This window comes from Schistocerca americana, chromosome 1 (genome assembly GCF_021461395.2).
Source record: "Schistocerca americana isolate TAMUIC-IGC-003095 chromosome 1, iqSchAmer2.1, whole genome shotgun sequence".
Classification (NCBI taxonomy): Eukaryota; Metazoa; Arthropoda; class Insecta; order Orthoptera; family Acrididae; genus Schistocerca; species Schistocerca americana.
In genome coordinates, this window is record NC_060119.1 from 724,863,380 (window position 1) to 724,877,313 (window position 13,934).

Consider the following 13,934-nt stretch of genomic DNA (forward strand, 5'->3'; position numbering starts at 1 on the left):
AACACAGTACGTGTACTTCCTGTAAAGACTGTGAACAAATAATTTGCCAGTAATAACACGGAAGCAAATAAACCATCATTCTTCCACGGTCCATGCGTGAATGATATAACAAAAAGCGTATTCCGCCAACCACTTTGAGTGATCTTATCAGTATAGATGCTAAGAAACAGAGTTTTTTATTTGTATAATAGCTTCACTGGAGGAAACGAAATGAAGTTTCACGGGTTGAGAGGATATGTGACGTTATTTCAATGATTACAAAATAGAGACAAACTTACAAAGAAGTTGGCAGTGTGTGCCCACTTGTCAGTATGACGTTGCACAGTCTCTTGCGTGAATGCATGCACTGATTGAGTTGGGAAGTGTTTTAAAGCCGTTGAAATCTCTCCTGAGATTATGCTAGCCCACAACTGTTGTTAACTGGTCCTAGATAATATGGATAGTGGCACTAGGACAGAGTTAACGTTCGAGCTGGTCCCATACTTTTTCTACCGGCGACGGATCTGGGGACCTTGCTGGCCATAGGATCACCGCAACATCATGCTGACAGTTCATAGAGACACGTGGTACGTGTGGACGAACACTGAACAGTTGGAAAGTACCACCACGATACTGTCGAACGAGAAGTGATCACGTAAGGACCGAGGATGCCCGTAACATACCGCTGTGCCGTCAGAGCTTCCTTACTCACTACCACCCGTCTCCTGGAAGTCATATCCGATGATTCCCCACACCATGACAGCAGGAGTAACACCTATGTGTCTCTCCAAAAATAAGAATAGGACATCTCCTGAGGTCGTCGCCACATTCACCGACGATGGCCGTCCGGGGCAGTGCAGAACCGTGATTCATCGCGGAACACACCCTCATACATGTAAGGGCAGAACTGGGTATCTTGCTGGCCACAGGACTGCCTCAGCTTCGTGCAGATGTTTCGTAGAGACCTATGCAATATGTAGACAAGCATTGACTTATTGATAAATGACACCATAACAGTGTCACTTGAGAGGCATCATGTGCGGACACAGGTTGTCTGTAACATACCATTTTGCCACAAGAGTAATCTCAGTCACTACAGCCCGTGACTTAAAGTCTTACCCAATGTTTCCTCACACCATCAAGCAGAGTAACACTGCCATACCTCTCCAAAACTTAGGAAGAATGGGATATTTCCGTTGGTCACTCCCATATTCTCCGTCCGATGGTCAACCAGAGTAGCGCAGAACCGGAATTCATTGCTGAAGACAATGCGATGCTATTCATAAGCAATCCATGCTTCTCGGTCACGGTAATGTTCCAGACGCAGCCGTGTGTGTGGTGGCGTTTACGGCAGCCTACACATGTGACAATATTCGCCTAGTCCTGTTGCTAGTAGCCTGCGAACAACAGTGTGGGATGACGCAGAATGTTACAGCGAGTCCGTTACCTGTTCTCGGATGGCAGGAGCAGATGTGAAGTTACTATGTGCTTAGTGCATAATATGGCGTTCCTCTTATGGCGGTGATCAGACGTGGTCGACCGGAACCTTGACGACCAGCATGTCTGCCCTCAAGTTCCCATTCAGTCCATCATCGGGCCAGTGTCACATTTGAATGTCCCACGATTCGACCAGTCGGCCAAATGGAGACCCACAACGAGGCAGCTATGAAATACTGTCAGTGCTGATTACCCTATCTCACTCGAATCAGCACCCTGTTCTTCACAGTGATCATTTAACATCTGATACTGTTCACGTTCCTTTTACACCCTACTAGACTTGCAAGAACACTAAGCACGAACAACGGCATTACGCTCCGGTAGTCTTTCTACCTGTCACAGAGAATTGTAACTCTAGTCATTAACATATCTGCCGTTGATGTGTACGTGCACGATGCTACACTGGCACCTGACCACATCTTCTGGGTGCTTCACATTTTTGTCAGGCAGTGTACTTACTTTGATAGTCATTCTATGGGTTAAAAATTATTTATTATCGTCCTGTATGCAGAACAAACATCTATTCAATTACAAAAATCCCTTCCCTGAACTGGCGTAAAGTATATGCAGCTCATACTATTTAGATAAGGTTGGTAGATTAGCTTATCGGATTGGAGAACTCTACGTTTTGTGGTGTGGCCAGCCAGAAATATCTCATCAATCTTGAAGTTACGCTCCAAGAGCACAAAGTGAAAAACCTTCCATCTATAGAAAGGTATGGAAAAGAAGAGCATCAACAGACTCTTAATAATGTACTTAACACTTTACTAATTCAGTATCTGTTCCAAAGCTTCGTCACACAGTTCACGATGTAGTAGCTGCAGCTGCCGAATGAGTTTTAACCAAGCTTACATATTGGAATACAGTAGCGTAGAGGCATCATAATTCGTCCCTACACCTATTTTCGCCCCCTGGCCTTACTTACCAATAAACTGCCGCAGTCTGGTGGTGACTGTAGGAAATAATAGCACAGTTAGCATTAGTCAGTTTGCTGCAGTATCGTTGACATCTAGCGACATCTTTGTCAAAGAGGTGATTTTGTTTTGAAACGTACAGTTAGATGCAGCATCATAAGTGTTTCAAACAATTATATTTCAGTATCGAGGTATATAATTTTAGAATTAATTATTACCTATGTATCTACATCTTCATCTACACGTATGCTCGGAAAATCACATGTAAGTGTCTGGCAGAGACTTTGTCGAACCACCTTCATAATCTATTATCCCACTCTCGAACAGCCCGAGGAAAAAATGAACACATATATCTTTCCGCGCAACCTCTGATTTCCCTTATTTCATCATGATGATCGTTTCTCCCTATGTAGGCCGGCATCAATAAAATATTTTCGCATTCGGAGGAGAAAGATGGTGATTCAAATTTCATGAAAAGATCTCGCCGCAAGGAGAAATGCCTTTGTTTGAATGATGTCCACCTCAAATCCTTTCTCATATCCGTGACACGGTATGGTCTGTTTTCTCTTTTTTAACATTTTCTATCACCTTTATTGTCTTCCCTTTAGTTTTGTTGGAATCGGCAACAATGTTTAAATGAAACATTTAACCTAATTTCCTCCCGTTTCATGGTCCTAATTTCGTCCGGGGAGCGAAATTTGGAATGCTTTCGTCTTTGTTACGGGTTAATTATAACCGATCTAATTGATTCATTTTTTGTGGATATTTCGGATGGGAAAACGCGAAGACTGGAAACCTGAAGTAGTGGTTGTGGAAGGGATTTACAAAGGAAAATGTGACGCATTTTTCTCCATTCTAAAAGAAAAACTTGATAAAATTAATCATGACGCAATGAGAACATTCAGCGTAGACGAGACTGGAATTTCTGTTCTCCAGCATAAGTCTAGAAGAGTAATTGCAACCAAGGGCAAAAATCAAATACAAAAGCTTGCTTCTGCAGAACGTGGAGCAATAATCGCTGTAATCACTTGCATGTCGGCAGGCGGGCAAAATGTTTCACCAATGCTAATTTTCACTCAATAAAGGTGGAGACATGAGCTACTCAATGGTGCACCCCCCGATTCAATTGATTCCTGCCTAAGTCCGATTGAACCAATGGTCCTCTTTTTACCAAGTGGCTTGAGCACCTTATTAACATGACAAAGCCTACAAAAGACAAGCCAGTTGTGCTCTGGGTGAATACTGTTCACATATTCGTAATACAGATGTCATCAATAGAGCTCGTGCAAATGGGATTTCGATATAAATATTCCACGCAACTCCATCAAAAGTTACAAGCATTGAACGTTTCCTCTATGTTCCCACTCAAAACCTATTATGCATCTGCAATTGAAAATTACTTGCAACTCATCCAGATGAAGTGGTCGGGAAGCTCTAAGTAACTTCTCTTTTTCCAGAAGTCTACAGTCGTGCAACAACAGTACAGAATGCCACGAGTGGTTTTCACAAGACTGGAATTGCTCCATTCAATGCAGATATATATCGGTGCAGATTATCTGAGCCATCAGCAGGAAACTCAAAATCAAATCAGAGTGGAAGAGTCATCACAAGAGAAGGAAGTCTCTGCCCAAACAAATAGGCCTAGTGACACTTCTAGGTCGGATATCTGAGCCATCTGTTGTTAGTCCAAATGACAGCCTAGCCCTATCAAAGTTGTTAGCCCCAAGGATATCAGGAATATTCCAGTAACTACCCCAGCAACCAATACAAGACGAGGTTCACCATTTCCTTTCACTGGCGCTCCACACAAAATTAATGTTTTGGAGGCAGATGGCAAACTTAATGGGTGTAATCCTTCCACAGCTGCAAAGGCAAAGACAACGAAGCAAAGAACAAAATGGAAGCTTCAGATGGGAAAAACTGCAACTGGAAATAAAAGAAGTGCTCCTCAACCTAAAACATCATGATCTCGTAAAAGAACATCTTCAAAGAAGAATGACGTGGAAACGGACGTCCCCTTTGTGTCAACAGATGATGAGGATTTTGATGAGGATGTAGACTGTCATATGTCCGGCAAATCATTCTCAACTGACACCAAATGAGATGTATGGCTTCAATGTTCTCGCTGTTTGAACTGGTGTCATGAGGTCTGTATGTCCAAGCCTACGAAGAGGAATTACTCATGAGAGTTTTGTACGGGTCAAAGACTTAGGTTATAATTTTTTTTGTGTTTCTCTCTGTCTTTGAAGGTGCTAAGATGATGTATTTGTGTAGACCACTATTTCTAGGTGCCAGAAAATTATTAAAATTTTTTTTCGTTTTCTTACCAACGAACTATGGGGACGAAATAAAGAACACTTTCGTAAAAAATTTAAATTGTTACTATGTTCACGTTTTATTAATAATTGTTTTTTTATTCGTTTCTTATGACCTAATGATTGCAAAATCTGTTTACTAATATTTCATGATTGTTTTATGAATTTTCCCATATTATTACTCCTTGTCAGATTTTAGATAAAAGGCAGGACACCTTAAGAGTGCGAAATTTGGACACTGTACCCTGTCGGTCATTAAGTATACCCTATCGCGTCCGATGTGTACACGTGAGTTGCTTTCCTGAGGAAGCGGTCTCATGATTCGATAGCTAGCTGTTTCGAAAATATGTTTTTGTCAAGCGTAGATGGTTGAAAGGGCTCTAAGCACTATGGGACTTAACATCTGAGGTCATCAGTCCCCCAGAACGTAGAGCTACTTAAACCTAACTAACCTGAGGACATCACACACGTCCATGCCCGAGACAGGATTCGAACCTGCGACCGTAGCGGTCGCGCGGTTCCAGACTGAAACGCCTAGTCCGCAGCTCGTGGTCGTGCGGTAGCGTTCTCGCTTCCAGCGCCCGGGTTCCCGGGTTCGATTCCCGGCGCGGTCAGGGATTTTCTGTGCCTCGTGATGACTGGGTGTTGTGTGCTGTCCTTAGGTTAGTTAGGTTTAAGTAGTTCTAAGTTCTAGGGGAGTGATGACCCTAGATTTTAAGTCCCATAGTGCTCAGAGCCATTTTTGAAGCGCCTAGAATCGCTCGGTCACAGCGGCCGGTTGTCAAGCTTGGACAAAATAAAAGTGTATGCTGTGCATTTGTTTCAATTAGTTTCAGTTTCTAGTTTTATTCTGTCATATTTATTTTTTACGTGTAGATGCCGTGAGGATGAGGTGCAGTTAAGAACTTGCAAAACGCTGACGAGTTTGATGCTGGGACTCGTCCTGTGGATGATAATGGTGGTGAGCGTGCGCTACTCGCTGAGCGCCCTCCTAGTCTACAAGGGCTGGATTTACGAACGAGAAGGAGGTTCTAAGCTGTCGCTACCGACGAAGCTGTGGTTCGCGCTGCTGAAGGCGTTGACGTTCAAGCAGCGTCCCATGCTGTGCAGCTACCAAGGCGTGCTGCCCAAGCTACCTGTGCCAGCGCTGCGTGACACCCTCCAACGGGTAAGCTACATCGGAATAATTTTCAGATACATACTAAAGACAAAGCTGCGCTTTAGGGTACAAACAATATTCGTCACATATTAGAAGGAATGTCGAGAGAATTTTGCCCAAGAGAAATAATTCCGATAGAAAGCCGTTCTTGCTACCAATAAGAAGTTGAGCGAGAATGTGAACTGAAGACAACGAAAGATGGTCAATGAAGAAAATGGTCAACTGTGTGCTCATCACCAGATGGTCTTACATAGTGTAAAAAATCACCAACAACAAGTTGTGGTCGCATTGCTCGTGACGTACGATTTTCGATGAGCAGTTGTGCTACAGCAGGAGATCAGCAACTGCAACCTGCCAACAACCATTTGTAATGAAAAATCTGTAGTCGTTTCTTGTTTAGAATAGTTCGCGATATTTTAGATTTGTTATAAAAGCTACGTTTTCGTTCATTCTACCACCTTCTTCTTAAATCTCGATAACAATGCAGTTGAGCAAGACGTTTCGGGCCTTCGGTTTCCACCAAAGTACTCATTAGAGTGTATGGGACAGTATGCTTTTGCACATTTTACTGACTCAGCTTGGAACTTCAAGAAACTGATTTGGATTGCTTAAGTCAAAAGTGAGACACACTACGCCGTTCCTTATATGCTGTTGTTATGGATAAGCAACTAAAAGTTACCTGGCAGGTATCTGGGAAGACAGCACCGCTGTTTACAATAACATAACTAACTTTTGAGACATTCTCAGGATATTTTAATCACCGTTTGATTAAGATGTTGCAATATGTCAAGGGTGACAATCCAAGAAATTTTATGTAAAATTCACAAGGAATTACAGATAATGAACGCTTGTTACAGTCACTTTCGTACCTACTTCCCTCGTCATTCATTAGTTCGAACCTAAACGTAGTGACATGATGGTGAAAGCTGGTGCTGTCTCAAGTACACCAACTTCTGTCGGACGGGTTGCAAAATGTCTCTCGTCCTACTGCTCTGCTACCAAGTCCCAATCGAACGCCCATGTCGGAGGGTAACGCGTTGTTCTCAGAAAATGTACTCCATCTAGAATACAGCAAACGGGAGAGGGTGAAAACGAACGACTTCCGCTATGAATCCCCCGCTACAACACGCACAAACTACTAGAACGCCATTTCTTTGTATTTTCCGTCGTTTATTAGTTGCTTCTATATCCTCCAAGTCCAGGACGCATTTCCCTAATATTCCTGCACTGTAAATACCCGAATACGGGTGCACAGTCTTAAAGGATCTTCCCAGGTCAATGACGTGGTTCTTAGTTATTAGGTGGTCTCTTACGAGACAACCACGTGCTTTATACTGAGTAACTGTTCGGTTGTTACCATAAAATAAACTCGAAAAGCTTTACCCGGTCGCCACTAGCAGCAGCAGCACCAATGTACAATACGTAAGTGATACTTCCCACACTAGTCTGTGACGATGGAGAACTGTGTGATTCGGACAACACACCATCACAATCTGCTGCCATGGATTGCGTGTGACATCATGTTTAAAATATGTAAGCGACTTGGATGGAGACAAATAATATCCAATGAAAGTTCAGTTATCTATTCTATATCGTGTACCACACAATTTACATGCATTATTTTATGTTCCCTTAGAAATAGATATCTTAATTATGTTATCAGCATGAACGTTGACATTTGTCTGAAAAAATTTCATTAAATTTGTTTACAGTATCTCCGCACTGTCCGTCCACTCTATGATGATGTACATTACGCTCTAATCGAGAAACTAGCTTACGAGTTTGAGAATGGTGTAGGGCCAAAGCTTCAACGATATCTAATGGCGAAATCATGGTAAGTGGAAACCACAGATTTAAGTTATATTGCCTAATTATTGTATCCAAAAAATAAATAACATATTCGTAAAGGTTATTATATTCACAGTAATTTCTACATTGATAATGCAGAAGACTATCACACGCATAACGTATCTAACCTAGAGCGCTGAAAAAGGCAGTACTGATTATTTATCGAAAAAACGGCGAATGTGTAACTTTTTTTCAAAAAATTCGGTGGGAATAACATCAAGCTATGCAGCTTCGAAATGCACCTTCAGTAAGAGCTCCAATGAGCAAAAACACTAAAGATATAAGCAGATCTAATTCTGGACAGGGTATAATAGCCCCTACAAATCGTCCAGCTTCAGGTCTGAACAGGCTACTCTGCTTAATTACTCACTAAAAAATATTTCGAATGAGCTCGCTGTATATAATCTACAGATTGTTCCTGTTTCACAACTAGATGGGTGTTTTGTGAATTGCAGTTGTCGTTCTCTGTACTAAGATTTATTTCTAGTGGTAATTTAAACACTACTACATCATGTAAGGTGCTTAAAAATGTTATTAGGAAGGCAAAGAGTATGTGGTACCAAACAGAATAGCTAATTCACAGGATAAAATTAAAACCATATGGTAAGTTGTGAAGGATGTGTCTGGTTAGCAACACAAGATCGACGATATAAAGTCAGTTCGTAGTAAAAATATTTCTGTTACTGGTAAGTCAGATATATGTACAGTATTCAACAATCATTTTCTGAGCATTGATGGTGAATCCAATAGAAACTTAGCTTCTACAGGGAATCGTGTAAGTCTCTTGGAAAATGCCTTTCCGAGATTGATGTCTGAAATATTCCTCTGTGATACTGACAAGGGGGAGATTTAATCAATAATTAAATCACTGAAGACTAAGTACTCCCATGGATATGATGGAGTGCCTATCAGAATATATAAAGTACTGTGCTGCATACATTAGCCCTGTACTTAGCCATATTTGTAATTTTTCCTTTAAGAATAGTCAGTTTTCTGAACGATTAAAGTGCTCAGTAGTAAAGTCGCTTTATAAATAACGATAAAGGCGTAATGTAGATTATTTTAGACCTATTTCTGTGCCATCAGTGTATGCTAAAATTATTGAAAAGGCTGTGTGTGTGAGGATAATTGATCATTTTATATCACATAATTTGCAATCAAATGTACAGTTCGGCTTTAGAAGTGGTTTAACGACTGAAAATGCTATATTCTCTTTTCTCTGTGAGGTACTGGATGTATTAAACAAGAGGTTTCGAACGCTAGGCATATTTTTTTATTTAACTAAGGCGATTGATTATGTAGATCACAAAATATTGCTCCAGAAGTTGGACCATTATGGAATATGGGGAGTAGCTCACAATTGGTTCGTCTCTTACTTTAACAACAGACAGCAAAAGGTTGTTATTCACAGTGTGGAGAAGGGCTGTGATGTGGGCTCTGAGTGGGGCACTGTCAAATGGGGGTGCCATGAGGATCAGTGCTGTGTCCGCTCCCGTTACTTATTTATATAAATGATAAGCTCGCTAGTATTACAGGCAATTCTAAAATATTTCTGTTTGCTGGTGACACTAGCTTGGTAGAAAAGAATGTTGTGTGCAACATTGGCTCTGTTTCAAATGGTTTTCATGGCATAAGTTCATGGCTTGTAGAAACTAAACAAACGCTAAATCATAGTAAGACTCAGTTTTTACAGTTTGTAACACACAATTCAACAGGGCTCACGTTTTAATGTCACAGAATGGGCATATGATTAGTGCAGCTGAACAGTTCAAATTTCTAGGCGATCAGATAAATAGTAACCTGTCCTGGAAAGCCCACGTTCAGTATCCTGTTCAAAGACTTAATGCTGGCATTTTTACTATTCGAGCGGTATCTGAAGTAAGTGATCGTTCGACATGAAAAGTAGTCTACTTCGCTTATTTTCATTCGCTTATGTCGTGTGGTATTATATTTTGGGGTAACTCTTCCCGCTCTCTAACGATATTTTTGGCTCAAAAACGAGCAGTTCGGGCAATAAGTGGTGTGAGTTCGAGAACCTCTTGTCGGCCCCTGTTCACTATTCTGGGTATTCTGACATTGACCTCTCTATATATTGTTTACTGTCGTTTCTTGTTAACAATATTAGCTTATTCCCAAGAAGTAGCAGCTTTCACTCATTTAATACTGGGCACAAATCCAATCTGCATTTGGATCGCTCTTCCTTGAATCTTGTGCAGAAAGGTCTGCAGTATACTGCTCCATTCATTTTCAATAAGCTACGACAAGAATTCAAAAATCTTAGCAGTAATCGACGCTCTTTTATATCTAAACTGAAGAGTTTCCTCATGGGACACTCCTTCTATTCTGTCGAGGAGTTCTTTGAAAAATTAAGTTGATTCCGGTGTTATATTGTTGATTGCGTTTACTTAAACTTATGGCTTGTCTTTTTTTGGGTTCATAAACATTTTATTTTACCTGCTATTACTTTCATGTTGTAATTTCATGTACTGACACGTTGCATTACCTTGGAGACATGCTCCTCAATTTGGTCATACAGAACTAGACATGTAAAATAAAATAAAATAAATCAAATGGAAATTTTAGTACTTGCTAGTAATCTATTGGATTTGCTTAGCACTTCCTGGCAATCTCTTGGCTTTGATACAACTAGAATTTCACTCTGAATACTTATTGTGTGACTCTGCTCTCTGAGAGATACACAGAGGTTACAATATTTTTAATAGGTAGCTAATCCAGTACTCAACAGTATTTCTTCAGAGATAACACACATTTTTCAAGAGACAGAAACAAGAGATTGTGATTCTGTTCTCACCTTTCATGTAAATATAATGAATATACGCAGAAACAGGACCAGTAATAATTATATTTAGTGGCTGAAAGACTGAAATCAGCAGGCCCTAGTACCGGCTAAAACAAAATAAAAAATATAACAATTTATCAGGAAAATACGATTCTTTTAAAAATTGTAATATAATGCTGATTACAAGATGTGCTATAGGCTTTCTGTTTATCTGTGTTTAAGGCTATCCGAAAATTACGTCTCTGACTGGTGGGAGGAATACGCCTACCTGCGCTGCCGCGCTCCAATACTCATCAATTCAAATTACTATGGCATCGACCTCATCCTTGCAAATCCAACACACGTGCAGTCCGCTCGTGCTGGAATGCTAATCCACAGATTTATGAAAAGTCAGAAGAAAATATTGTACCAGACGCAAGACCCGGTAAGTAATGCTCCAAATAAAACTACATATGAATGGAAGTGCGTAAAGAAGTTCATCATCGACTCTTGGTACATTTCTTGGTATATATGTAATGAAGCGGCAGCAATGTCTACACTGTTTTCAAAACGTACCATTCTTAAATAACAGAGCGGAAAACTCCTATTAATCATTTTTTTAGACGTATTACACATTACACATGTAAACAGTGTGTTAGAACATTGATTTGTAGCAATTTAGGTGAAGGATGTTAACATTGGTAACATTTAACGTAACTTACATCATTCACGACAAATAGAGTTTTTCGGATTTGTCTGATGTTACTGTACTTCTGCAATGAAAAGGCTTATTTTTGACGATGACATGTGTACATGTCGGAGGATTTTGAAGTCTTTCATGTGCTGATGCCTGATCTTTTGCAGTACTAGTTGGAATTGGGCCAAAGGCCAAAATGGCAGTGGCAAAATAAATAATTTGTACTGTCAACGGCGAATATTATGTCCTTTAAAAAATTCCACATAACTGTGATCGGCGACCATGAGAAGTTAAACTAGAACGCTTGTTCAAAGCTTGCATAACCTTGGTATCTTTCTGCGACATCCACTGCTCATAGAGCGGCTTCACCTTGTAACTGGCTTGCGACAAACTGGATTTGTTGCTCGTCAATCCGTTAATTAGACAAAACACCAGGAAACGATTTAATGAAAGACACTGGGTGTACGTTGTTCCTAAGGATATCACACACGTTCATGGCCGAGGCAGGATTAGAATCTGCGACCATAACGGCAGCGGGGTTCCGGACTGAAGCGCCTAGAACCGCTCGGCCACAGCGGCCGGCAGCTAATTCCACTCCCAGGTTTATTCGTAATGGCGCTCCGATCTCGGAATGCACAGAATTTGCACGCTCGAGTTGAGCGTTGAGACCTGCAAGTGTCATGCACAGGTTTTCCACTATAGATCCTGCAACGGGGATGTTGTCTACATCAACGTCTTGGCCTCGTAATTTTGCTGTGCTAACTTTCGCTTGCACAGCGCTCAGATCACTTTGTACCTATCACTGAGACATAAATACTTCATCAGGTAGGACCCTGACTTCACTAACCTTCTCTGTCTCCAATTTTGCTGATTTGACATTTAATCTTTCATCAATCAAGGTTTCAATTCCCTCGTTTTGTTGGTAAATGCTCCCGTGAGGTTCTTTTTTTGGGCCTTCCTGTTGACTCACTCACCATTCATCAAGCCTAATGTTTTGATTTTTGCCCCAATTATCGAAATTTTTCTCCAAAGTTTCCGGGAAGTTTTGTCTTGCAGCTCGGTCTAGTTTACTAACTCCTTGCTGAGCTTACCTGTCTGTTCTTTAAATTTCAATATTTCGGCTTCGTTTGACGACCAGGCGTCTTCCTTCTGTTTAAAGAGTTTCTTGAGAAGCTGCTATCTCGTCAGTAGTAGCAATCTTCTCGCCTGTTGTTTTTTGCGAAGCGTTAAGAGTGTTTAGCCCCTCATCAAGGGTTTTCTAATTGCGGCAACTGCGTGGCAAAGTGTTCTTCAGTGGCCATTATCGTAAAAAAAGGGAAGTCTCTACACACACAGGAAAAGAATTACAACACGAAAAATCTACATTAATTTAAGAATCTAAATATTTACCCCCTGGGTAGAAAAACGTGGGCGTAGAGTCAATACCACAATAATATACGTTGGCCAGTCTAGCAGCGGACAACCGTGCTTAGGCTCTCGCTCTACCAGTTTGATGCTATCCTATATGAAACAACCCATCAGTGCACAGTCATACGGGCACTCTAGAATACCAGATCCCCCATTACGCATTCACAAAAACCATAGGAAATTTAAGTTGCACTTTCCAGGCACTAATCCTATGTTGTTTTTGTGGTCTTCAGTCCAAAGACAGGTCTGACACAGCTCTTCACGCTACTCTGTCCAGTGCAAGCCTCTTCATCCCCGAGTAACTACTGCAACCTATATCCCTCTGAATCTGCATACTGTATTCATCCCTCGATCTCCCTCTACGATTTCTACTCTCCAGTACGAAACTGGGGATTGGTGATCCCTTGATGCCTCAGAACATGTCCTACCAACCGATCCCTTCTTCTAGTCAGGTTGTACCACAAATTCCTCTTCTCCCCCATTGTATTCAGTGCCTCCTCGTTATTTACATGATCTACCCATCTAATCTTAGTATTCTTCTGTAGCACCACGTTTCGAAAACTTCTGTTCTCTTCTTCTCTAAACTGTTTATCGTCCATGTTTCACTTCCATACATGGCTACAGTCATACATATACTTTCAGAAAGGACTACCAGTTTTTACATTCTTCTGTAAACGATTCGTGTTAGTATTTTGCAGTCGTGACTTATTAAACTGACAGTTCGGTAATTTTCACACCTGTCAGCGCCTGCTTTCTTTAGAATCGGGATTATTATATTCTTCTTGAAGTCTGAGGGTATTTTGCCTGTCTCATAACTCTTGCTCACCAGATGGATTAGTTTTGTCATGGCTGGCTCTCCCAAGGCTATCAGTAGCTCTAACGGATAACTGTCTACTCCCGGGGCCTTGTTTCGACTTAAGTCTTTCAGTGCTTTGTCAAATTCTTCATGCAGTATCATATCTCCCTCTTCATCTTCCTCTACGTCCTCTTCGATTTCCATAATATTGCCCTCAAGTATATCGCCCTTTTATAGACCCTCTATATACTCCTTCCACCTTTCTTCTTTCTCGTTTTTGCTTAGGATTTGTTTTTCACCTGAGGTTTTGATATTCACACAGGTGGTTCTCTATTCTTCAAAGGTCCCTTTAATTTTCCTGTAAGCTGTATCTATCTTACCCCTAAGAATATATGATTCTACATACTTACATTTCTCCTCTAGCCATTCTGGCTTAGCGATTTTGCACTTCGTGTCGATCTCACTTTTCGCCCGCTTCGTTTATTGCGTTTTTATATTTTCTTCTTTCATCGATTAAACTCAATATCTCTAGTATTACCCAAG

At 40.9% G+C, this 13,934-nt stretch overlaps 1 protein-coding gene across 1 annotated transcript in view; it reads left to right on the forward strand.

Moving 5' to 3' along the window:
• LOC124545096 (carnitine O-palmitoyltransferase 1, liver isoform-like) overlaps positions 1–13,934 on the forward strand; it is a 149,532-nt gene that overhangs the window by 111,234 nt on the left and 24,364 nt on the right. The window contains exons 4-6 of the mRNA XM_047123912.1: positions 5,582–5,873; positions 7,577–7,698; positions 10,735–10,936. Coding sequence (XP_046979868.1) covers positions 5,582–5,873; positions 7,577–7,698; positions 10,735–10,936 — 616 coding nt within the window. The remainder of the gene's footprint in view (positions 1–5,581; positions 5,874–7,576; positions 7,699–10,734; positions 10,937–13,934) is intronic.